The sequence below is a fragment of the Bos taurus genome, chromosome 20 (genome assembly GCF_002263795.3).
Source record: "Bos taurus isolate L1 Dominette 01449 registration number 42190680 breed Hereford chromosome 20, ARS-UCD2.0, whole genome shotgun sequence".
In the NCBI taxonomy this organism is placed as follows: Eukaryota; Metazoa; Chordata; class Mammalia; order Artiodactyla; family Bovidae; genus Bos; species Bos taurus.
This window is the reverse complement of record NC_037347.1, coordinates 24911366-24938893: the sequence shown is the minus strand read 5'-3', so window position 1 is coordinate 24938893 and position 27528 is coordinate 24911366. Positions and strand designations below refer to the sequence as shown.

The 27528-nt window shown below is 40.8% G+C and overlaps 1 protein-coding gene across 1 annotated transcript in view; it reads right to left on the bottom strand.

Moving 5' to 3' along the window:
* ARL15 (ARF like GTPase 15) overlaps positions 1-27528 on the bottom strand; it is a 459416-nt gene that overhangs the window by 283121 nt on the left and 148767 nt on the right. Inside the window, 1 exon segment of the mRNA NM_001014943.1 lies at positions 8857-9001. Within this exon segment, the coding sequence (NP_001014943.1) occupies positions 8857-9001 (145 nt within the window).

Below are 27528 nucleotides of genomic sequence, written 5' to 3'. Positions count from 1 at the left end.
CTGAAATTACATGCTTACCGTAAATTCTCAGTTGACACTATTACTAGGCCAAGGGATGTAAATATTTTGGTAACCTTTAATTTATATGAATAACTGCTTTCCAAAAAAAGAGGGGTAGGCAACACCAATCACAATGTCACCAGTAATTCATGTGCATACAAAGGTAACCACAATCTTCATAGCACTGGGACAAAATTTAATGAAAACTTTGGTAAATTTAGCTATAAATTAACATTTTAAAGGAGATCAGCCCTGGGAGTTCTTTGGAAGGAATGATGCTAAAGCTGAAACTCCAGTACTTTGGCCACATCATGCCAAGAGTTGACTCATTGGAAAAGACTCTGATGCTGGGAGGGATCGGGGGCAGGAGGAGAAGGGGACGACAGAGGATGAGATGGCTGGATGGCATCACTGACTCGATGGACGTGAGTCTCAGTGAACTCCGGGAGTTGGTGATAGACAGGGAGGCCTGGTGTGCTGCGATTCATGGGGTCGCAGAGTTGGACACGACGGAGCGACTGAACTGAACTGAACTGAACATTTCATTTCTTTTCTAGTAAAATTGACTTCTGATAAAGCTGTACCTTTCTGTTTCCCATTAATTCTTTTTATGAATTTCTCTTTGTGAACTTAGCTTAATTTATCATTTAGATTCTCAGTACTATTTGAGAATGTGACTGAATTCTCTAAATGGGACAGTCATAAACTCTCAATAGCAGTGCTTTCACTTATATTTTTCCTCTGAATTTTAGCTTTCCAGTCTTTCAAAATTTTCATATAGTTAGGTCTCTTGCTCCTTCACTGTGTACATTATTCTCCATAGGCCTCCTGTGACTGTTTCCCCATCTCCACATCGAGTGTTCACATGGACGTGTGGCCTTCTGACCTCCACCACTGGGTTCTGTCATTTATTACAGGACCTTTCTTCTACCTCCTTCGTTCTTCTTCCACTACATACATATACAACAAAAGGAACTGGAAGTTGAGTTTGAGCACAGCAGCAACGTCTATCTGGACTGGGGTTCTGTGGGTCCACTGATAACTGAAATCATTCTTATTCTCCTCTGCCTCCACCCCTCTTTCCTCTGTCACCACTAGTTTCTCCAACATCTTGCCCACCTTCATTAGCTACAATAAACACACAGACTCAACCAACAAGCATCTACCCCTTCTCTTCTACATCCTCACCTCACACCTCACGCCCAACTCTGCTCTCCCTTAACCATTACAAGGCCCTCCCACTAAATCCAGGGAGCCTCACCTTTGTCAAGAAAAGTCTTCTCTGGGCTCCAACATTCTCTTACGTGCTTCTCCGTCCTCTTTGTACCAGCAAGCAGAGCTCTTTCTTCCCGTGTCAGTGTTACCTAGCACAAGCTGTGTCTCTATGCTTTACCACTTTACCACCTGTCGTTGTTGTTCGGTTGCTAAGTCGTGTCCGACTCCTTGCGGCCCTATGAACTGCAGCACACCAGGCTTCCCTGTCCTTCACTATCTTCTGCAGTTTGCTCAAACTCATATCCATTGAGCTGGTGATGCCATCCTGCCATCTCATCCTGTCTCCCCCTTGTCCCCCTGCTTCAATCTTTCCCAACATCAGAGTCTTTTCCAGTGAATCGGTTCTTCATATCAGGTGGCCAATGTAATGGAGCTTCAACATCAGTCCTTCCAATGAATATTCAGGGTTGAATTCCTTTAGGATAGACTGGTTTGATCTCCTTGCTGTCCAAGGGACTCTCAAAAGTCTTCTCCAGCATCACAGTTCAAAAGCATCAATTCTTCGGTGCTCAGCCTTCTTTATGGTTCAACTCTCACATCTGTACATGACCACTAGAAAAACCTCCGCTTTGACTATATGGATCTTTGTCAGCAAAGTGATGTCTCTTTTTTAACATGCTGTCTAGGTTTGTCATAGATTTTCTTCCAAGGAGCAAGCGTCCTTTATATTTCGTGGCTGCAGTAGCCTTCCAACAGTGATTTTGTACTCCCCCCAAATAAAATCTGCCACTGTTTCTACTTCTCCCCCATCTATTTGCCATGAAACGATGGGACCAGATGCCATGAATTTAATTTTTTGAATGTTGAGTTTTAAGCCAGTTTTTTCACTCTCCTCTTTCACCCTCATTAAACAGCTCTATAGTTCATCTTCACTTTCTGCCATTAGAGTGGTATCGTCTCTCACCTCTTAATAATGTCCCACTTGAAGTTGTGACATTTGTTTATATGCGGACCTTTGGATTTCCATATACTAACTTTTAGGGAATTTGTTTATCCATCTGAATGAATTCAATATTTGGCTAACATTTGTCCACCATTCTGTCTGCTTCTAGTCTTAAAGACAATATTTTCCAAAACTAATGATTGAAGTTATCCTTCAAATTTTCACATCTCCAAAATTATCAACTCTAAATTCACATTAGCCATCTCTTAATTTATTGGTGTAAAATTGCAGATTTCATCAAATTTTATACATAGAAAACATAGCAAACATACAAAGTTCTACTTATCCCTTGCCAATCTGGAAGCCCTTTCTTTTTTCTTGCCTGATGCACTGCCTAGAATCGCCACTACAATGCTGAATGGAAGTGGTAATAACAGACATCCATGTCTTATTCTTTATCTGACTGGGAATAAGTTTTGTATTTCATCATTAAGTATAACAATAGCTATAGATTTTTATAAATGGCCGTTAAGAGTTGAGAAAATTCCTTTCTGTTCCAACTTTGCTGAGAGTTTCTTTTTTTCTTATCAGAAATCAATGTTTTTTTATCTCTTGAGATGATCGATATCAGCTTACTGATAATATAAGTTAAATTTATTTATTTTTGAATGTGAAACCAGTCCTGTATTCCTGGGATAAATGTTACTTGGTCATGATAATATTAAAGGATAATACCTATTAATATACTACTGTTAGATTTTATTTGCTAGATTTTTGTTTATATTTCTGGCATCTGTGTTCATGAGGAATATGGTATGTTACATTTCTTGTAATATTGTTGTCTGGTTTTAACATTAAACTTGCTGGTCTTATACAAGGAATTTGAAAGTTTTCCCTCTTCTTCAATTTTCTGAAAGACGTTATGTAGCACTGGCATTAGTTCCTCTTTCAAATGTTCAAGAAAATTTACCAGTGAAACCAACTAGTTTTTTTAAAAAAAACTATAATTTCAATTTCTTTACTAACTACAGATCTGGGTGTTCTATTTATTCTTGAATGAATTTTGATGATTTATCTTTCAAGGAATTTGTCCATTTATGTTGTCAAATTTACTGGCATAAAGTTGTTCATAATATCCTTTTTTTAAAAAGAGATATATACATATATTTTTTCTTTTGGACGGTGCTGGGTCTTCACTGCTGCATGTGGGCATTCTCCAGAGAGTGGGGGTTACTCTCTGTTGCGGTGCACAGGCTTTAGGCACACAGGCTTTCAGTAGTTCTAGAGAGCTGGCTCAGCAGGTAGTTGTTTTGTGGCATGTGGGATCTTCTTGGACCAGGGATCAAACCCGTGTCTCCTGCATTGGCAGACGGATTCATTACCACTGAGTTGCCAGGGACGTCTCCTGTTCATAATATTCTATTATCCTTTTAATATTTATAGAATCTACCTTGATGTAACCTCTCTCATTTCTGATGCTATAATTAGTGCCATCTTTTTTTTCCTCATCAGCTTGGCTAGAGTTATTATAAATTTTATTGATCTTCTCAAAGAACCAGCTTTTGATCTAATGAGTTTTCTCTATTGTTTTTCTATTCCACTGATTTTCACTTTGATCCTTATTATTTCCTTTCTGTTGCTTACTTTGGGTTTAGTCAGTTCTTCTCATTCCTTAAGGTGGAGGCTGAGGTCACTGATTTAAGGGCCTTCTTTCCTGATTCAGGGGTTTAAAGCTATGAAATGCCCCCAGTGTCCATGCTTACAGACATCTCATAAATTTTGATGTGTTATATTTCCATTCTGTGTAAAATACTTTACAGTTTCTCTTTTGATTTCTTATTTGATCCATTGATATATAGAAGTAGTTCAGTTTCCTAATTGGAGAAGGAAATGGCAACCCACTCCAGTGTTCTTGCCTGGAGAATCCCAGGGATGGGGGAGCCTGGTGGGCTGCTGTCTATGGGGTCGCACAGAGTCGCACACGACTGAAGCGACTTAGCAGCAGCAGCAGCTTCCTAATATTTGGAGACTTTTCCAGAGATGATCTTGTTATTGGTTTCTAATTCAATTCCACTGTGATCTGACAACGTATTTTAATCCTTTTTAATTTACTGAAACTTGTTTCATGCCCTCAAATATGGTCTTATTTGAGAAGACGATTCTCTGTTGCTCTTGGGTAGAGGGTTCTATAAATATTAATCAGGTCAAGGTTATTGTTGTTCAAGTCTATTACCTGTTAGCTGATTTTCTTCATATGTGTTCTATCAATAATTTAAAGTATTGAAATCTTTGTAATTGTGGGTTTTGTCAGTTTTTGCTATGTGTATTTTGAAGCCATTATTACATACATAAATGTTTTAGCATCATTATGTCCTCTGATTCAGACCCCCTTCATCATTATGAAATGAATTTCTTTATTCCCAGAATTACTCTTTGCTCTAAAGTCTAACTTGTCTGACATAATACAGCCACACCAACTTTCTTTTGATCCCTAGTAGCATGATATATCGGAGAAGGCAATGGCACCCCACTCCAGTACTCTTGCCTGGAAAATCCCATGGATGGAGGAGCCTGGTAGGCTGCAGTCCATGAGGTCACTAAGAGTTGGACACGACTGAGCAACTTCCCTTTCACTTTTCACTTTCATGCATTGGAGGAGGAAATGGCAACCCACTCCAGTGTTCTTGCCTGGAGAATCCCAGGGATGGGGGAGCCTGGTGGGCTTCCATCTATGGGGTCGCACAGAGTCGAACACGACTGAAGCGACTTAGCAGCAGCAGCATGATATATCTTTTTCCATCTTCTTACATTTAACCTACTTGGGTCTTGCTTTTAATCTAATCATATCGTTTTCAGTCTCTTCATTGAAGAATCTAAACCTTCTGCATTTAATTTGATGACTGATGGTCAGATTTGAATGTATCACCTTGCTATTTGTTTTCTATCTGTCCCATATATTCTTGTTTCCCTTTTTCCTGTCTTTTTAAAACTATTTTTTGTAATTCTTTCTTATCTCATTTATTGCCTTACTCGCTTTCACATTTTGCTTGTTACTTTAGTGGTTGCTTTAGGCTTCATAACATACCTTTAATTTATTATAGTCTACCTTCAGTTCAGTTCAGTTCAGTCGCTCAGTCGTGTCTGACTCTTTGCGACCCCATGAATTGCAGCACATCACGCCTCCCTGTCCATCACCAACTCCCGGAGTCCACCCAAACCCATATCCATTGAGTCGGTGAGGCCATCCAACCATCTCATCCTCTGTAGTCCCCTTCTCCTGCCTTCAAGTGTTATTAAACTACTTCATATGTAAGAACCTAACAGTAGTATACTTCCCGTTTCCCCCCATGACTTTTACGCTATTGTTCTCGTGCATTTTACATTTATATGTTATAAACCCCCCAATATATTGCTACTGTTTTTATTTATACAATTAATCTTATAAAGAGATTTGAATAAGAACTAAATCTTATACAATTATCCAGTAATTACAATTTCTGCTACTTTGCTTTGTACAGATCCAGGTTTCCATCTGGAATTACTTTCTTCTGCTTGAGGAGCTTCCTTTAGCATTTTCTTACAATGTTGGTCTTATAATGTAGGTCTGCTAGCAATAAATACTTTCACTACTTTTGCATCTGAAAAAGTCTTTATTTTTACTTTCTTTTTGAGAGACATTTCTGTTGGATGTAGGCTGATAGTTCCCCCCCTTTTGTAGTTTAAAGACGCACTCCACTGCCTTTTCCCTTGCATTGGTTCCAGTCAGAAATCTGATGTCACTCTTATCTTTGTTTCTGTGTGATTTTTTTCTCTGTTGTTAAGATTTCCTTTTTGTATTACTCAGCATTCTCCAAAGAAACAGAACCAACAGGATGTGTGTCTACACACAGAAAAATGTTTATAGGAATTGACTCATAACGTCATGGAGGCTGTCAAGTCCAAAATCTGCAAGGTGGGTCAGCAGACTAGAGACTAAGGAAAGAGTTGATGCTGCAGTTTAAGTCCCAAGGCCAGCACAGACTTCCTTCTTGCTCTGGGGAAGTCAGTCTTTTGATCTATTCAAGTCTTCAACTGATTAGATGAGACAAACTGCATTATATAAAGAACTTTACTCAAAGTCTGCTGATTTATATATTAATCTCATTATATATATATACATATACATAAACAAACACACTCACAGAAATATCCAGAACGTTTGACTACATATCTGAGCACTGTGGCCCAGGCAAGTTGACACATAAAATTAACTATCACAAACTATCACTGGCTTTAGTAATTTCATGAAGACATGACTTGGTGTACTATCTCTTGTGCTTGTGGTTCGATGAATGTCTTGGATTTGTTATTTATCTTCAAGACTGGTAACATTTCATTCACCATTTCTTCAATTATTTTTTTCTATCCCTTTCTCTACACCCTCACCTTGATACATTAAAATATTAGGTGTTACTCATATATTAGGTGAATTGAAGTTGTTCTATAGGTCACTCCCCTGCGAAAGGAGTAGGACAAGGCTGAATTGTCACCCTGCTTATTTAACTTATATGCAGAGTACATCATGCAAAATGCCAAGCTGGATGAATCACAAGCTGGAATCAAGACTGCCGAGAGAAATATCAGCAACTTCAGATATGCAGATGATACCGCTTTAATGGCAGAAAGGGTGAAAGAGGAGAGTAAAAAAAGTGGCTTAAAACTCAGCATTCAAAAAATGAAGATCATGGCATTCAATCCCATCACTTCATGGCAAACAGAAGGGAAAAAAGTGGAAACAATGACAGATTTTATTTTCTTGGGCTCCAAAATCACTGCGAATGGTGACTGCAGCCATGAAATTAAAAGACGCTTGCTCCTTGGAAGGAAAGCTATGACAAACCTAGTCAATGTATTAAAAAGCAGAGACATCACTTTGCTGACAAAAGTCCCTATAGTCAAAGTTATGGTTTTTCTAGTAGTCATGTATGGATGTGAGCATTGGCCCATGAAGAAGACTGAGTGCTGAAGAACTGATGCATTCAAACTGTGGTGCTGGAGAAGACTCATGAGGCGTCCCTTGGACTGCAATGTGATCAAACAAGTCAATCCTAAAGGAAATCAACCTTGAATATTCACTGGAAGGACTGATGATAAACCTGAAGCTCCAACATTTTGGCCACCTGATGCAAACAGCTAACTCATTGACCCTGATGCTGGGAAAGATGAGGGCAGAGGGAGAAGTGGGCAGCAGAAGATGAGATATATCCTATCTGATGTCTCCCTTTCTCCCTCCCACCACTGCCTTACTTAATGGCTAAGAGTTAAATTCCTGAGCACAGTATAAATGGTTTGCCAAGATTTGGCCACTGCCTATCTCTTGTGACTCCTGACATTCTACAAACCATGCATTGCAGCCACATGGAAATGTGGTTCCCAGGAAGCAGCAACCTGTTTCAGGCCTCTCTGCCTTTACACAGACTTCCCCTCTGCCCCCCAAATCTTCTTTCTTCTTCTACCTCACTCTCTTATTCTTACCGCTTGGACAAGCCATGCATCATCCTTTCCTCCCACCAGTCCAAGCAAAACTGATCACTCCTCCTCCTTTGTATATTTCTAGACACAAGCTTAATGTCTATGTGGCCAGTAGACTGACTCTCTGGAATGTTAACTAGAGTTATCCCCAGTTTCTAACCCTGGATCTAGCACATGGTGCTTGCTTGAGCTTGTGTCAGTGGCTAAGTCATGTCTGACTCTTTTGTAACCACATGAACTGTAGCCTGCCAGGCCCCTCTTTCCATGGGATCTCCCAGGGAAGAAAACTGGAGTGGGTTGCCATTTCCTTCTCCAAGGTAGGTGCTCAAAGTAAGCTGTCTGCGTGAAAAAATCTTTTAAGTTTTGCAGACAATGTCTCAGCCCACTCCTCCCACAGTACCTCTGTTTTTCATTTCCTTCAACTATTCTTCCATAATTTCCTTTAATTAACACCTGTCTTTCCTTTCATTTTCAGGTGAAAAAGAGGAAGTATTGGGGGAGTGACAAAAGCTCTTGGTAGCACTTTGAGCTGGATAATTCCTTCTGGTGGGGGCCCATCATGTATACTGTAGGATATTTAACAGTATCCTTGGGTTCTACACAAAAGAAGTCAGCCGCACCTTCCCCCAGTTGTAAGAATCAAAATGTCTCCAGACATTACCAAATATCCCCTCAGGAGCAAAATGTGCCCCGACTGAGAACCACTGCCTAGACTGACTTTTCTAGGCCACCTCAGTGAACATGGTAAGCCTGACTGATGGTCCCTGTGCCCACCATCTTCCAAGGAAGAAGACTGAGATTATCACTTGTACTGTGTAGGGAGTATGTGACCAACACAAGCAGGTTAGGGTGACACCTCAAGGGAGAAGGACACTCAATGGGTCTGAGATGAACCCATCTGTCACAGTACTAGGAGTCTAGGCTGCAGAGTTATTTTCTATCAAGATTCTCCTGGATTGATTTATTCAGTGGCACTGAAATGACCAACTAGAGGGATGGAAGGTACAATTTGATGCTATTAAAGCCTCCTTTAAATATAGTTTGAAAAATAAGAGTAACTGAAAATAAATAATAAACTCACTGAACCATCTCAGTGAAATGAGGGGATCCCACCAAAGCACAGGAAGCAAAAGAGAGCATCTCAGGGGAGAGGAAGAAAAGGACGAGGACCCTGGTGCAGTACCCACCTGTTGTCGACACAACGCTGTCAGGGCTTTCACTGCAGAGCTTGGACAGCAGGCTTGTCTTGCCAGAGCCCGTGAGGCCTATGCAGACCAGGTCATACTCTGGGCGTGCAGGCGGCGGACCCTTGCAGCAGAGTGCTCTAAAACACTGCCAAGAGAGGGGAAATATGGCTCTTTAATAAGACTGTAGAGGCAAAGCATAGTCACATTTTAAATGATCACATATTGAGAAGTAACCAAATAACCTTTTCATTCTAAGGTGGAAAGGGGACTCGACGGTGAGAGGCCCGAGGATATCGCCTTGACTGAGCAATCAAAATTAATATCCCAGGAATGAGACCCACAAGGACTTGCAGACCCCCTCCTGCTGTGATGCGGGCACTGCAAGGGGCACCACGTCATCGCACAATTTTCCCGTCATCGCACAATTTTCCCGTCAAAAACGCACCACCAGCATCCAAGCACCAGGAGGTCGGACACCACCGTGAGGAGCATTCCGCAGGACAATTAGCCTGCCTGCTTCTAACACTTCAAAGGAAGGCTGAGGAACTGTTTCAGGTTAAAGAAGGCTAAAGAGACGTAATAATCACAATGCCTCCTGGACTGGATCCTGGATTAGGTGGAGGAACAACACCATAAACCAATATTGTTGGGCAACAGATAACAGCTGAACAGAGACTGAATATTAGAACCTGCAATGACAGTATTGCATAAGGGTAAATTTCCTAAATTTTATCATTGGACTACGGTTACCAAGTGAATATCACTGTCCTGAGAAAACAAATTCTAAAGTGCTTAATGATGAAGGGTCTTGATATCTGCAGTTAACTAGCTAAGAACATTTCTAAATCTCTACCTCCATCACCACCTCCACACCTAGATGGTGAGGAATGTAATAAAGCAATCGTGGTAAAATGTTAATGACGGAGGAACCTGAGTGGAGTCTAAAGGAAATTCCATGTACTAGTCTTACAATGCTTTAATATTATTTCAAAAGAAAATTCTTTTAAAATCATTATATCCAGTTCCCACATATATCACTGTCATCCTGACTTTTGAAACACTTTGTGCGTGCTTAGTCACAAAGTCATGTCTGTTTGTGACCGACTATAGCCTGCCAGGCTGCTCTATCCATGGGATCCTCCAGGCAAGAATAGTGGAGTGGGCAGCCATTCCCTTCTCCAGGGGATCTTCCTAATCCAGGGATCAAACCTGGGGTTTCCTGCATTGCAGGTGGATTCTTTACCATCTGAGCCACTAGAGAAGCCAATAATGGGGTGACTGGGCTTCATCAAGGCTATCATCTAAATGAGATGAGAAACTGGGAAAAAATATGCTGAAAAAGCAAAGTGACAGAAAAGGTTCCCTTACTGGTCAATTTTAGTAAAAAACAAAAAAAAAACAACAACAACAAAAACACTGACTTCTTAAATCTGGACAAAGAAAATCACATACCACCCTTGGAACTTCAACTAGGCCTTCCTAAACCACCAAACAGAAGGAGTTCCACTTTTGGGAAAAGCAAATGAAACAAAACTCCTCTTCTGACACAACCTAGAATTTTGCTTCAGGTCAAATGACCTCAGGGTACTATGAACTAGTGCTTGCTCTGCAACAGCTAAAAGACTAGGATTTGGGAGACTGGAAATCATTCATGCAGTTTTTGGTCTTTCTACTTAATTGACATCCACTTATTAGAAGCCACCTAGTTTATAAAGTGTTTAGGCCCTGAAAGATGCATGAGAGGAAGGAGGAGACAGGGAGATGAGACAGATGCAGATCTATTGACTTCTTGGTCCCTTGGAGATCATGAGAGAAAAGACCTATAAAAAGTCTGTGCTAATTCTTCTTATGCAGATGAAATATGAGGTCTAACGGGCTGTCATACTCTTACAAATCAAGCTTGACTATGTCTCACCCTCACTTCTCATAGTCAGTAAGTCCAATCTGTACGACCTCTGAAATAGCTCTAGAATCTATCTGCCTCCCTCCAGCCCAGGTCATTGCTGCTTGGACATCAAAATCCTCCAAAGAGTCCTAGTACATTCACCATTGCCCCCTCTATTCTCTTATGCGGCTCTCATTATGATCCTGGTGGTCTACAGGGCCCTCCATGATCTGCTTCACCCAAGCCTCCAGCTTCATCTCTGTAACTCTCCATCTTAATCCTCTACCTCCACTAACACTGACCTTCTGGCATCGCACAGCATTCAACACATGCCACTCCCTTTTCCCCCAACTTTTGGCGCGGTGAACGCTTCACTGACTTTCAGGTTCCAGTTAAAGAACCACTTCCTCACCACTGCCTGCTCTGATGCTAAGAGCATGTGAGCAATTTGTGTCAAGCTCTCAGAGCACATTTGCTGTGAATTCATCACACAGACAATTAGCTTCTTATCCATCACCAGACTGTGGGAACCATATCTGTCCATTTTCATCTCAGTATCCCCAGTGCTTAGTGGAGACCACAGCATAGAATCCACTTTCAAAGAATAACTACTGAATGGCATTTAAATATCATCTAAGAAAGGAGAAAAGAAAATGTAAACGTTAACAGGAAGCTTGATCGATTCTCTCTGGGCACCTCATACTTCAAGAAAATAGTCTTAACATTGAGAAATACTAGACTTTTTCACTTCTCTCCAATGCCAGAAGTTTTAGTCCAGTTCCTAAAAGAGTGATTTTGACGTGCAGGACCTACTTTCTTGGTATGATAGAACTTCTTTTTGTCCTAAATTCACTTTTCCTTCTTTTTTAAGAAGCTCTGCCTATTTCTGGTAAATTCTATGATCATCTAACCCATGTTCTTCATGGATTTATTAAACTCTAATCATATTTCTTCTCAGTCTTTTCAAGTCTGAGAAGTCCTAATTATTTCCGTCTGCCTTCATATAGCAAACCCCTCCCACTCCTCAACCAGATTAGTAAATTTTCTCTGGGCTTACTTGAGCTCAATTTCATCTCTCCTACAAGATTAATGACTAGAACTACAAAAAGTATCCTAGATGCCAGTACATCACATCGCAGATTCGTAGGAAGGTTGGCTGATAATGTCAGACTTTTTGCAAACTTCTTCTTACCCATAAAAGAAAGAAGTCCCCTGGACTCATGATGAGAGTTTTCCTGAGAGACAGATATATGTATGTATGCATTCCCTCAAAGACTGGCCAGCAGCCATGCACTAAGAAGAGCTCTGCCAAGTTCAGCTATGACAGATAACACCACTAGTCTCTCTTACTGGGTTGCTTTGATCTTTTTGGGAACAGAGGGGAGAGACCCTATTCCTGCTCTGAACACCCCCATTTGTGCTCAGCTCCTCTACTGAAATTCCCCTGAACTATCTCTTAAAAAGAAGACTGGCCTACGTACCCTGGCCCAAATGGTCATCAATCTTAATCTTTCATCTTTCATCAAGATGAAATTGCAGGTGACTGATAAACTACTCAATCTGATCACACAGGCCACAGCCTCGTCTAACTCAATGAAACTAGGCCATGCCCTGTGGGGCCACCCAAGACGGACGGGTCATGGTGGAGAGTTCTGACAAAACATGGTCCACTGGAGAAGGGAATGGCAAACCACTTCAGTATTCTTGCATTGAGAACCCCATGAACAGTATGAAAAGGCAAAAAGATATGACACTGAAAGACGAACTCCCCGGGCCAGTGGGTGCCCAACATCATGGAGAATAACTCCAGAAAGAATGAAGAGACAGAGCCAAAGCAAAAACAACACCCAGTTGTGGATGTGACTGGTGATGGAAGCAAGGTCTGATGCTGTAAAGAGCAATATTGCATAGGAACCTGGAATGTTAGGTCCATGAATCAAGGTTTCCAATCAAATTGAAGTGGTCAAATGGGAGATGGCAAGAGTTAACACTGACATTTTAGGAATCAGTGAACTAAAATGGACTGGTGGACTGGAGCGGGTGAATTTAACTCAGATGACCATTATATCTACTACTGTGGGTAACAATCCCTTAGAAGAAATGGAGTAGCCATCATAGTCAACAGCAGAGTCCAAAATGCAGTACTTGGATGCAATCTCAAAAAAACGGAATGATCTCTGTTTTCAAGGCAAACCATTCAATGTCACGGTAATCCAAGTCTATGCCCTGACCAGTAATGCTAAAGAAGTGAAGTTGAACAGATCTACAAAGACCTACAAGACCTTCTAGAACTAACACCCAAAAAAGATGTCCTTTTCATTATAGGGGACTGGAATGCAAAAGTAGGAAGTCAAGAGACACCTGGAGTAACAGGCAAATTTGGCCTTGGAATACAGAATGAAGCAGGGCAAAGGCTAATAGGGTTTTTCCAGGAGAACACACTGATCATAGCAAACACCCTCTTTCAACAACACACGAGAAGACTCTACACATGGACATCACCAGATGGCCAACACCGAAATCAGATTGATGATATTCTTTGCAGCCAAAGATGGAGAAGCTCTATACAGTCAGCAAAAACAAGACCGGGAGATGACTGTGACTCAGATCAAAACTCCTTATTTCCAAATTCAGACTTAAATTGAAGAAAGTAAGGAAAACCACTAGATCATTCAGGTGCGACCTAAATCAAATCCCTTATGATTATACAGTGGAGAAATCGATTTAAGGGACTAGATCTGATAGATAGAGTGCCTGATGTACTACAGAGGTTCGTGACATTGTACAGGAGACAGAGATCAAGACCATCCCTAAAAAAAGAAATGCAAAACAGCAAAATGGTTGTCTGAGGAGGCCTTACAAATATCTGTGAAAAGAAGAGAAGAGAAAAGCAAAGGAGAAAAGTAAAGATATTCCCATTTGAATGCAGAGTTCCAAAGAATAGCAAGGAGAGTTAAGAAAACCTTCCTCAGTGAGCAATGCAAAGAAACAGAGGAAAACAATAGAATGGGAAAGACTTGAGACCTCTTCAAGAAAATCAGAGATCCCAAGGGGACATTTCATGCAAAGATGGGCAAAATAAAGGACAGAAATGGTATGGACCTGACAGAAGCAGAAGATATTAAGAATAGGTGGCAAGAACACACAGAAGGACTATACAAAAAAGATGTTCATGACCCAGTTAATCACGATGCTGTGATCACTCACCTAGAGCCAGACATTCTGGAATGTGAAGTTAAGTGGGCCTTAGGAAGCATCACTATGAACAAAGCTAGTAGTGTAGGTGATGGAATTCCAGTTGAGCTATTTCAAATCTGGAAAGATAATGCTGTGAAAATGCTGCATCAATACATCAGCAAATGTGGAAAACTCAGTGGCCACAGGACTGGAAAAGGCCAGTTTTCATTGAAATCCCAAAGAAAGGCAATGCCAAAGAATGCTCAAACCACCGCACAATTGCACTCATTTCACACATTAGTAATATAATAATCAAAATTCTCCAAGCCGGGCTTCAACAGTATGTGAACCATGAACTTCCAGATGTTCAAGCTGGTTTTAGAAAAGGTAGAGGAACCAGAGATCAAATTGCCAACATCTGCTGGATCATCAAAAAAGCAATAAAGTTCCAGAAAAACATCTATTTCTGCTTTATTGACTATGCCTAAGCCTTTGACTGTGGGCATCATAATAAACTGTGGAAAATTCTGAAAGAGATGGGAATACCAGACCACCTGACCTGCCTCTTGAGAAACCTATATGCAGGTCAGGAAGCAACAGTTAGAATTGGACATGGAACAACAGACTGGTTCCAAATAGGAAAAGGAGTACATCAAGGCTGTATACTGTCACATGGCTTATTTAACTTATAGTACATCATGAGAAACGCTGGGCTGGAGGAAGCACAAGCTGGAATCAAGATTGCCGGGAGAAATATCAATAACCTCAGATATGCAGATGATACCACCCTTATGGCAGAAAGTGAAGAAGACATAAAGAGCCTCCTGATGAAAGTGAAAGAGCAGAATGGAAAAGTTGGCTTAAAGCTCAACATTCAGAAAACTAAGATCATGGCATCTGGTCCCATCACTTCATGGGAAATAGATGGGGAAACACTGGAAACAGTGGATGACTTTTTTTTTTCCTGGCTCCAGAATCACTGCAGATGGTGATTGCAGCCATGAAATTAAAAGACATTTACTCCTTGGAAGGAAAGTTTGACCAACCTAGATAGCATATTAAAAAGCAGAGACATTACTTTGCCAACAAAGGTCCGTCTAGTCAAGGCTATGGTTTTTCCAGTAGTCACATATGGATGTGAGACTTGGAGTATAAAGAAAGCTGAGTACCGAAGAATTGCTGCTTTTGAACTGTGGTGTTGGAGAAGACACTTGAGAGTCCCTTGTATTGCAAGGAGATTCAACCAGTCCATCCTAAAGGAGATCAGTCCTGGGTGTTCATTGGAGGGACTGATTTTGAAGCAGAAACTCCAATACTTTGGCCACCTGATGAGAAGAGCTGACTCATTTGAAAAGACCCTGATGCTGGGAAAGATTGAGGGTGGGAGAAAAAGGGGACAACAGAGGATGAGCTGGTTGGATGGCATCACCGACTCAATGGACATGAGTTTGGGTAGACTCTGGGAGTTGGTGATAGACAGGGAGGCCTGGGGTCTGCAGTTCATAGGGTTGCAAAGAGTAGGACACGACTAAGTGACTGAACTGAACTGACTGCCATATATTGTCCAGTTTCTATCATTCATATGCCAATATTACTCAACATATTTTGGAAAATGTTTCAGAATTTTATCTTCATGTTCTTTTTAAATTCCAGAGTGTAAAAACTTTGCAGCCAAACCCAGAAATATCTACATCATCTGCTCATTTATTCTAGGTCACCTAAGATGTGTTTGACATAAAAGGCAATTGAGGAGTGACATTCTACTCTACTCCTGTCTTTTATCTTGTCTCTCTATCCTCTTATGATGCCATCTCCACCCCATGTTTTCAGCCTGGTAAAGACACCTAATATAATATTTCCCCTCTCCCCCCAATCTCTTTCTTGAATTTCAGTCTCTGTATTTTAACTGTTCTGAAAGAATTCAAACTAAATCCGAATAAAACCACCCACCCCAAAAACACAGGCTATAGAGATAAGACATTTTGGAACATAAAAAGCATAAAGGTTAAACTGACAATTATTATAAGACTCTTTGGGTGTTTATTTGAAATAAATAAATCCAATGGTTGACAGGGAAAGTGTCAGATTTGAAGCCAACAAAATAAGACGCTTAAAACTCTGTTACTTCAAATGGGGGAAGAATGTTCATGTTTTTTGAGTCAGTCCCTAAAAACTACAGTTTTCACTTTAATACTTAATGAAGCTTTGGATCTCGTAGTCAATTTACTTAAAATTACTCATTTTGGCCTCTAGACTATACTGTACCAAAGTTCATTGTGTCTGTCTCGTAAAGCAGCCCGTGCATTGTTAAGAGTAAGCCCCTTTCAGTGGCGTACAATGCTAAACACAAAGCTGTCGGCTGTCCTGACAGCACACAGAAAACTCAGGCTTCATTCCCAGGCCAGACACTGAGGCATTGTATGATTCTGTGCAGGCCCATAAACCTAGCCGGCTTCAGTCTCCCCATGATTAACCAGTAACGTTTTAATACTATCAGCCACTTCCTTTCTTTAGGAGGATGTTATAAGGCATTAGTTCAATGCATTATGCTACAAGACGGTAACATACAAGTAAGTAAGTGTATTTACTACCTTGCCTCATCTCACTAAGATATTTTAGATGATTGTCATCTCTCTTGGGTAAGGGCCTGGCAGTCCACCATGCAGCCCAGTCTATGCTACTTCCCTTCCACCGGCCCACAGCTGCATCCACATGCTCCATGCCATCCCAGTCCAACCAAAGACACTAAAAGACACAAAGCTTAACCTTCACTTGCAGCAGGGAAGTGAACAGAGAACAGGGTGAGTCCGCATAGAGGATGCCAGCAGACAACCAAGGTCATGGTCTCTTGCTTAGACTGCTCAGTTCGTAGGTCTGTTCACATAGGGTCGGTTATGACTTGTTCCTTTCCAAAAGAACCAAGTCTCTCTCTCATCATGTTAAGAGGTTGTTTCCTGCCAGCTTAAGTTCACAAGCTTCTACCAACACTGTATGTGAGAAACGGTGAGCCAATGTCTTGAAGAGGGCCAACACTGAATCACCAGTAGTAACTCTGTGTTGTAGACTCTGGACAAATTGTATAAGCCTGTGCCGAAAGGCAGATTAGCCAAAAAGCCTAAGCCAAAATATTCAAGAATATTTTCTTGAAGGAGGATGATCACATACATGTATCAGGAAAGGAAAAAAAAAAAAGGCAAAAGATTAAATCGCCAGGGTGAAGAGTTGTATTTCAGCCTGGTGGTCTAGCACCAAGGCAGCAAGATTATCTTAAAATATCCCCATTTTTGCTGGGGACAGTACCAGACATTGGTAAACTGGCAGAGAACTGTACACGGCAGGACTCACTGAACAACTGTTCAACAACCCGACGCTGTAAAGCACTAATGAAGCACTTACCGTGTCTCACTCTTCCCTCTACAGCTCCACCTTAATGACACCAGCCATCCTCCAAATCACTCTCTAGTCCCTCAAACAGCCTGAGCACTTCGTGTTTCTATGCCACCCGGGTCCCGTGTACTTAGAAAGAAAGGCTCTTCCTCTTCTCTACTTGACAAATTTCTGTTCAAAGTTCTGCTCAGATGACATCTCCTCCAGAAGGTCTCCAATTCCATCAGAGAGAACTATTCCTTTCTTCCACTCCTTGGTCCTTTAACATACTTCCAGCGCTGTGGTTAGTATTAGGCCACATATATTTTTTTCCTGACTTCTGCAAGAATTATTAGGTAACAGATTTATGCACACTGACCCAATAATCCCTGGTCTGATTACTCGGTCAAAAAGTTTAATTTTACAGCCACCCAGGGTGGCCAGGCACCAAAGCAGAGAGGCAGAGCTGTCACACAATTCACATTTCTAGACAGAGTCCTGCTCGAGATCCTCCCCTCTGGCACTGGCCCTTGCACTGCCAGATCTCCTACCATCCCGTCTCACTTAATCCCTAGCCTCTGGGGACATGGCATTTGCTTCAAGTGATGCTCTGTTTTTCATCTGGACTACCTGACTTTATTCTGTACATGATTTCAGTTTGATTGAGGCTCTGTAGAGTTCCTGGAAAGTTTTCTTCTGTCAGTGTTGGGGCTTCCCACAGCTATACAGTCACTGCCCAAGCCCCATACTATCTCCTCCTTATTTATCAGTAAAACAGGTCTTGCCAAACAAAACCCAGAGGTTTCCTAATGAATATGTGTCAGATTAACAAAAAATTAGTTAATTGGTACCTAAAAGCAAGAGAAAAGTCACCCATAACTTGAAATGGATATATTTCTTAGGTGGTTTTGTTTCAAAACCAAAGAGACACCTATACATTCTGACTTTTACCAACTCTCACAATGACAAAAAAGATTTTGAAAAGAAGTCAATTTCTAGAATGTTTTCTAACACTAAACACATTCACTGAAAAAAAATATTAACTGTGTTAATATACAAAATATTATTTTTAAATATTTCCCAAGTCTATAATAATAAAATATGAGTCTATCTTTTGAAAATACAACTAAATGTTTATACAGCTTGAAAGAACTGCTTAAACTCTGAAAAAGACATGAGGAAGAATTGTGTCCTAATAACACAAGAACAAAACCAAAGGTGATCGGTACTATATTAAGCACAAGATATAAATGATTTGTGAGTGTTAATTCACTTACTCTTAGGAACAAACCAATGAGAAAAGTACTTTGCACTTCCCATTTTAAAATGGGGAAAGGGAGGCCCAAAGAAGTTAAATATGGTTGTTTAAGTGGAACCAGGATTTGAACTCTGGCAGTCTGGCTCCAGAGGAATTTTCTGAGTGATGGGAATGAAAAGCCTCTAATACCCGAGGGTGTGTCATACAGAGGCGAAATTAGGGGCGTTCTGTGAACAGGGCAATGTACAGATACAAAACTGGGCCAGATAGTTTGTAAGAGACAAGAGTTGGGGCTCCAACCAGGGCCATTCGGCTCCAGAGCTCTTACTCATGTCCTCTTGGCCTTGGTACGGCCACGTCTGGAGTCAGGGATGTTGTCCTGAGGGAGTGAAGGGAGGCTTTAACAAGCCTGCCTGTGTAACTGGACAGATGCCTGGCAAAGGAAGGGGAAGATGTGAGTCTCAGTGATGCTTCCTTCTTTGCACTGTCCCATTCATGGCTGAAGTACCTTTGATTCCAGGCAGAAAACTGCATCCTTCTTCCAGGAGAGTTAAAGGAACTGGGTTCCTTCAGGCTGACTTTAGGGAGCAGAGAAGGAGGGGGAGCTGGCTGGGCTGGAAGAAAAGAGGACGCTGGAGGGCTGCTAGCGTCTTTTTCCTGCTGTTTGCTTCTTGCATTTAACTCTTTTTTTGTCCTATGGAAAGGTCAAAGCCTGTCTCTGACGAAAAGCCCATGCTAATGGCAGAGATTTCTGATTCTGAGCATGGTAAATAAGGGGGAAAAACCTCTAAAGGAAGAGTCTTCAAATTTTCTCCTTTAAAATATATGTGCATGTAAATTATACTTTAATAAAGTAAATAAAACAAGCAAATACTACACAAAATAAAACATGTCAGGGAAGAGTATAGGAGAAAATACATGAATAAACTGGGCTGTTTGGAAATTCACGTCAAAGAGACAGCCTATATGAACATGCAAGCTCTTAGCTAACCCTTTCTTTCCATATGCAAGAAGAAAAATGAATTTCAAAAATGCTCTATGTCTGGGACTACATAGTAGGTCTTGCAAAAGATGTGAGAAGAATATAAATTCAAAATGGCACCCTCGGCTACAGAAATAATCAGCAGGGTGACAGAGTACTGTGAAGAGGCCCTTGATCACCAGGCAGATCCCAGCAGACGACTCCTCTCCATGTTACAAGGGCAATCCACTTTTTGAGGTGAAAAATCCTATGGCCCTTTAAGACCCTGGTTGGGGAAAAAACAATAAACTGTTTTTACATAAGATGGGTCAAACCTTTCGGCCATGCAGGCTGCTCTGAGCTCATAGATGAAGGCTTTGGCCCAGAATTGTCTCGGGGCTGAGGCTTCTGTCCAATGCATCACACTGCCTCAGGACACTAAGCCTGTCTTTGCCTTCCCCTTTGTATTTCTCAATCCACATTCCTTTTTGGGGTGAAATACTCCATTATTTCTGCTTTGTTCTGGGCTGTCTCCTGTCTCTGTCCCTATTAACTCGTGGCAACAAAAGAAACAAACAGAAGCAGGGGATTTCATGCTTAGCAGCTACAGACATTGGCCTCACGGCTTTGCAGAGGGGCAGACATTTGAGACTTTGAATGGAAGAGAGTGCCGCGGCGTTGAACCAGACCAGGGGCCCACGTGGCTCCCAGTCTGAGCATCAGTCATCCTGATCAGTGGCATTCACGAGTCCCAGTACACGGATTTCCAGATAAGCCTCAAGTCGAGTTTTAAAAGTTAAGGCATGTATCTGATAATTAGACTAAAGGCACTCTAATTCAAGATTCTCCTATATTCTAGCAATCCATAAGTTCAGGTCTTCTCATGTAAGAAATAGATTAGGGGGATATTTTTCTATAAATAAAAATGAAGAAACTCAAAGAGGAAGCTAAGTAGAAAATAAACATCTTTCTTGTTTTTAAGATGTAGTTTTTCTTTTACAATGGCTAGACAGAGTATCTAATTTTTCTAATGACAGAATTATCCAATAAAACTAGCAGTAAATTCCCCAGGTATGACTGTGTGTAGTGATACAAGCTAAATGCACATTCATAGATGTATACAAATCAGGGCTTCACCTGGGTCATTTTCAGACAATTAATTATGTTTTCCCCTAAAAAAGTAAAGAGATACAAATTTAGTTGAACATGAAAGAGACAGTAACACATTTTGTATTGAACCTCTTTTTTGGTCACTTTCTAAACAGTTTTTCTAAATGAAAAGTAGGGCATAAAAATACACTCACTAGCAAAAACACGTTTACTATTCCTTAGCAATGGCATTTTTATAAACTTTGTACACTTAGGAAAAATCAGGGGACGCAAATATTTAAAAAGAGCTAGAATCCCTAGGTAGATCTTCAAGTGGGTTTACGGGTCATCTAATAATCTCCCAGGAAAAATCCCAACAAAGCAGATTCTCTCTGCTCTTCATGCTTTTGGAATGGGAGATGGGAAGCCTTGGAATAGTCAACAGGAGGACAAATCAAACTAAAGTTGTTTTCCTTGTAGACCTGAACAGTGGAAATCCTATTTCATATTTTGGAACCATACAGCATTCCTTCACTTAACAACCTTCAGGCTCCAAGAAGATGGAGCTCAGCCCCACAGAGCTCTCAGTCACCAATTCCTCTAAATCTGCCCAATTTGGTCTCTACCATCTCCCTGTTCCTTTCCAGCCCTAAAGCCACTATCAGGGTGTCACCATTATCTCCTGTCTCTTCCATAATTGGTGTCCTTACTTCGGGTCTTATCCAACTCTGTCTGTCTGCTGCTGCTGCTAAGTCGCTTCAGTCGTGTCCAACTCTGTGAGACCCCACAGACGGCAGCCCACCAGGCTCCTCAGTCCCTGGGATTCTCCAGGCAAGAATACTGGAGTGGGTTGCCATTTCCTTCTCCAATGCATGAAAGCGAAAAGTGAAAATGAAGTCGCTCAGTCGTGCCCGACTCTCCGCAACTCCACAGACTGTAGCCTACCAGGCTCCTCCATCCATGGGATTTTCCAGGCAAGAGTACTGGAGTGGGTTGCCATTGCCTTCTCCCCAACTCTGTCTACAAAATGCTAATAATGATCTTCCTAAAGCACATCAATCATTCCCATGATGTAAAATCTTTCCATGGTTACCATGTTGTTGTTGTTCAGTCGCTAACTCGTGTCCAACTCTTTGCAACTCCATGGACTCAGCACACCAGGTTTCCCCGTCCTTCACTATCTCCCAGAGTTTGCTCAAACTCATGTTCACTGAGTCGGTAAAGTCATCTAACCATCACGCCCTCTGTCACCCCCCGTTCTCCTCCAGCCCTCAATCTTTCCCACCATCAAGGACTTTACCAGTGAGTCAGCTCTTCACATCAGGTGGCCAAAGTATTGGAGCTTCAGTATCAGTCCTTCTAATGAATATTCAGGGTTGATTTCCTTTAGGATTGACTGGTTTTTCCTCCATGCAGTCTGAAGGACTCTCAAGAGTCTTCTCCAGCACTACTAATAGCTGTCAGGAAAATGACCAAACTCCTTATCTAAGCAGATAGGCTCTCTATGATCCGGACTTTGCTTTATTTCTGGCCTTCAATGGTTGTTAGAGGGATGACATGACATAATGTTCATAATGTTTATAAAGTATCCAAACCAGGGTTCAACATAGTCCTCGTGCCAACCACACAGACTTATTTGCAGTTCCTGACCCAGCCTCCTTCATGCTCCAGGTCAAAGGAGTTGACCCTCTGCCTATACATCATTTTCCACTATCTCTCTCTGGCTGGCACATAGCTATCCTTTAAAATTCAGCTACATGATCATTTTTTCCAGGAAGACTTCTACAACCCTTAATCTGATTGAGATGACCTTCTTTAAACTCTCTTAGCACCTTTTCTATTCCACTGTCCTAATATTCACTGTTCTATCAAATAAAGGTGATCTTTAGTCAATGTTCCCCCACTGGGCTTGGAGCACTTAGAAGCAGGTTCCACTTCTGATTCAGTTTTGGACCCTAAGTGTCTGGTACAGCATTTATCACGTGGTAGAATATGCTCCCCAGTAATTCACCACATGGTTTGATTAAATGCATGGTCAGACAAGCCCGACATCCAAACCTATTACAATCTGAATGTTATTTCACCAATACTTGTTTCCTAATCTAGAAAGCAAGGGTCATCTCAAAGGATTGTTGGGAGGAGTAAATGAGATTCTATATATAAAATACTCAGAACAGTATTCAATAATACGTATTATTATCACTGTGATTGTGGTTACTAGACTTTTCACTTAGAATAGTGCTTTCTTAAAAACTGATTTTGTGACCACCCATCAGGACTCTTCTCACAGTGTACAATTCAAGATAACTCAGGGTCTGGATTTATTTCATTTGGTCAAAGATCTGATCTGATATGGTAAGTATGAATGGTGGCTAATCACAAAAACAGTCCTTTTGATTTGCTATAACAACTATTAAAAGAGATCATACATAATATGATGCAGAGTGGGGCCATCACTAGATTTTTTCTTCCTGAGAGGAGAAACAGCTTTTAAACATGACTGGTCTATCTTAACAGTTAAATCAATTCTCTTTGATTATGAAATCTCCTGCTATGTCTATGCAGACCTAGACAAAAGCACACTATTGGCGAGGGGAAGGGGGTGGTGGTGGTGTCTCTAATTCTTGAGCATCCTCCAATCAGGTTGCTTTAACTGCTGACAAAGACAAATGTTTACTATGGTCTAACTCAGAAGAGTCAATACAGTGAACTAGATGTTCTCTCACCTCACACATCAACACACGTGTCAGACAGACTCTGATTGCAAAGTCTGTTACTCGTGATGAGAGAGGCAGAGAGGGCACAGCTGGATATTTCAGATCCACAGCTGAGCTGGCAGCAGTGGTAGTTCAAGCCACCTTCTCACTTTAGAAGCTGGAATGAATCTGAGAGAGTTATTTAAAGGTGTGTTTTATTAAAGAGACACTTTAGAAGACTGTCAAACCTCACAAGCAAAGGCTGAAGACACAGATTCAAGCAGTTCTACCTGGGGTCATCTATGAAATATCAATGGATTTCTTTCCACCACAAATAACTGATCAAAAATGAAATACTGACAAACACAATCTTCTGTTCCCTCAAAAGATTAGAAGTAGCAATGTGGACTTAATTTATATCATAAACATTTTTACTGTTTGCTTTTATTCCCTGGAATCAATACAGGCAGATACCTTAACTTATGTTCCTGTGTATATTACACAGATGGTACAGGTGCTATATCGCAGGCTGGTGAAGACATTAGAGGGATCCCACAGGCCTGACATATTTAACTGGGGTCTTACTTGAAGTCTCAACAACATCAAGAATTTTTTTTTTCTTCAAATAAAGCACTCACTCTCTATTGAAAGGAGATCGCAAACTACCAGGAAAACATGATACTTGAACATCGTTAAGTGTTTTAAAAAGGATGTCCTCCTTTTTCTTTTGTACCAGCCAAGGTTCTAGTTGCAAATACCAGAAAAGTGATTTATTGGAAGGTTATTGATAATTCACAGAACAAACCAGAAGACTAAAAAATTGCTAGAACCAATACAGTCTATAGTAACACTGCAACAACCATTAATTAGTACAGGAGTCACCACTTGTACTAACAGCTTGAATCCTGTACTGAACTCCACTGCAGCCTAAGAATGATCTCTAACTACTCCAACTGAGTACCACTGAACATTAAGCTGTAGCATCCAACTGGCGAAGCCGTGGTTACATTCTGGGGTCCTGGCTGCCAGGGCTTCTCCCCACCCTTCAGCACTGAAAGAAGTAAGCCCTGATTACAAGCTCTGGCGGGATCTGTCCCTAAATATTCATTTTCAGGGCAGCTAAAAACAACATCAACTACACATTTTGTTCTTTGGCCCAACAGACAATAGACTTTCTCCATTATAACAATTTGGAGACATAAATTAGACAGAACAATGTTTGTTGATCTTCCAATTCCATGGACTTATTCTGATGGAATACACCAGTCCTGGGCAGAGGGCAAGATGAAAGCTAGTAGAAAAATCTAAGCCTGGATTTTCCTGAGCAAAATGTTATATCCTCTCAGTGTCCCATTTGTGTGCTCTTATTGAATACACAGCTTTCCAACATGCATTCTCTTCTTTCAGTCCATCAGTTCAGTTGCTCAGTCATGTCCAACTCTTCGTGACCCATGGACTGCAGCATGCCATGCTTCCCTGGGCATCACCAGCCTCCGGAGCTTGCTCACACTCATATCCATCAAGTTGGTGATGCCATCCAACGATCTCATCCTCCGTCACCCCCTTCTCCTCCTGCCTTCAATCTTTCCCAGCATCAGGGTCTTTTCCAAGGAGTCAATTCTTCCCATCAGGTGGCCAAAGTATTTGACTTTCAGCTTCAGCATCAGTCCTTCCAATGAATATTCAGGACTGATTTCCTTTAGAATGGACTGGTTGGATCTCCTTGCTGTTCAAGGGACTCTCAAGAGTCTTCTCCAACACCACAGTTCAAAAGCACCAGTTTTTCATTGCTCAGCATTCTTTATAGTCTAACTCTGACATCCGTACATGACTACTGAAAAATCCACAGCTTTGACTAGTCAGACCTTTGTTGGCAAACGTCTCTGCTTTTTAATTGCTGTCTAGGTTGGTCATAGCTTTTCTTCCAAGGAGCAAGTGTCTTTTAATTTCATGGCTCCAGTCACCATCTGCAGTCATTTTGGAGCCCCCCAAAACAAAGTCTGTCACTGTTTCCATTGTTTCCCCATCTATTTGCCATGAAGTGATGGGGCCAGATGCCATGATCTTAGTTTTCTGAATGTTGAGTTTTAAGCCAACTTAAAACTGTCCACACTTCTACCTATAAATTATATGTAAAAAGATGGGGGCTGGCTACATCTGTGTAGGAAGCTGATGCCTGATGGCTCTTATGTCCAAATTTGCATGTTCTTGCTTTCTTTTCAACTTTAATATCTTGTAGGAGGAAAATGAGACAATGTGTGTAGCACCTAGCTTTTGTTCATTAAGAACAAAAACTCAATCAGGTAAGCCTGTGCTATTGCTTGTCTAAGATATAGATCCCCTAAGGATATATGACTGAGCTTTAAAAAAAAATCAGACCACTCTGGTTTTCTACATTTATCTAAGTAGTTCTTCAAATCTCTCTTTTCTGATTTGCAAATCACACCATAGTTGTGAAGCAACTGTTACAAAAAAATACTAATCAGAGACATATAAAAAAACCAAAACCCAAAACAAAAAACACAGCAATCATATTCATGGTTAGTAAAAAAAATTTTTTAAATCACAGTCTTTAGCTGACAAATTCAGCTTTCCCCAAAAATATAAAATCTGAAAGATTATAGTAAACCATCATGTTAAAAAATTAAACAAAAATCAAAACGAAAAACACAGTAGGGGGAATGAGGTTGGAAAGAAAAGGATTAGACAAAGTTATGTGCTTAAAAATAGGTCATTATGCCTCATTTATTTGGTGAATCTGTAGAAATTTTATGACATTCATCCAAGGAATTATGACTCCACCTGAACAGACTATCCCCTCCACATTTCTCCAAAGAAGGAAAGGGCATACACTCATGACTATTTGAACTGTTACAATCGATTTTATAAACACTACAACAGAGGATATAAAGGTCCTCAAGGGAACTGTTCATGGACGAATGAGAGAGAGTGTTGGCAGAGGTAAAATATTAATCACCAAAAGAGTACAGAAAATGTATCTGAGATGATCAGGGCTCACCTGGGGACCACACAAGGGGAATAAGATATCACCAGAAAAAATGCAAGTATTCTCTGCTATGTAAAAACCTGAAACAAAGAATTTCAGTCATAATAAACTCTGCATCTATTAAAATAAGACGCCACTGTCATGTAATCTGGGGGTAGCGAACTAAGAATAAAAAAACTGCCTTGAGATTTTCTTAACACACAAGACTTTCCAAGCTATTATACAATAAAAACCACAGTTCTCGCTGAGTGGTTCTATTAATTGATTCTATTAATGTTTTCATATTTTACAATTCCTTACAATTTACAAATCTGTCTCTGCTCACCATGAAAGATAAAAGATAGGGAATCTTAAAACATAAGATTTTTTAAATGATACATTACACAATGTTAAATTCCATACATTTTATTACTTTTTTGTATTATAAGCCACATCTAGTCTTTCATTGAAAGAAACGAGAAGACAATAAAAAGATATTGAACAGATATCAAATGAAATTTGATCAAATAGTGGCAAGAGATATCCTCTAAATTATATCAAATTTAAGCTAAGGTAGATACTTCAAACTTTCCAAGACTGATGGAAAGGCAAGAAGAATTAGAAAGGGACACCCTAAAGACAGCACTAAATAGTGTGATAATCTTTGACTTGCCACAGGATGTTGTTTCGGCAGCAATTTCACCTGCAAACTCAAATATTCAACGGAATCTCAACTTGATAACTTTATACAACACTTTCATTAAAAGCCTCAATATTCAGTGCATCAGTTCAGTTCAGTTCAGTTCAGTCGCTCAGTTGTGTCCGACTCTTTGTGACCCCCATGAATCGCAGCATGCCAGGCCTCCCTGTCCACCTCTAACTCCCGGAGTTCACTCAAACTCACCTCCATCGAGTCGGTGATGCCATCCAGCCATCTCAACCTCTGTAGTCCCCTTCTCCACCTGCCCCCAATCCCTCCCAGCATCAGAGTCTTTTCCAATGAGTCAACTCTTCGCATGAGGTGGCCAAAGTATTGGAGTTTCAGCTTTAGCATCATTCCTTCCAAAGAAATCCCAGGGCTGATCTCCTTCAGAATGGACTGGTTGGATCTCCTTGCAGTCCAAGGGACTCTCAAGAGTCTTCTCCAACACCACAGTTCAAAAGCATCAATTATTCGGTGCTCAGCCTTCTTAAGTCCAACTCTAACATCCATACATGACTACTGGAAAAACCATAGCCTTGACTATATGGACC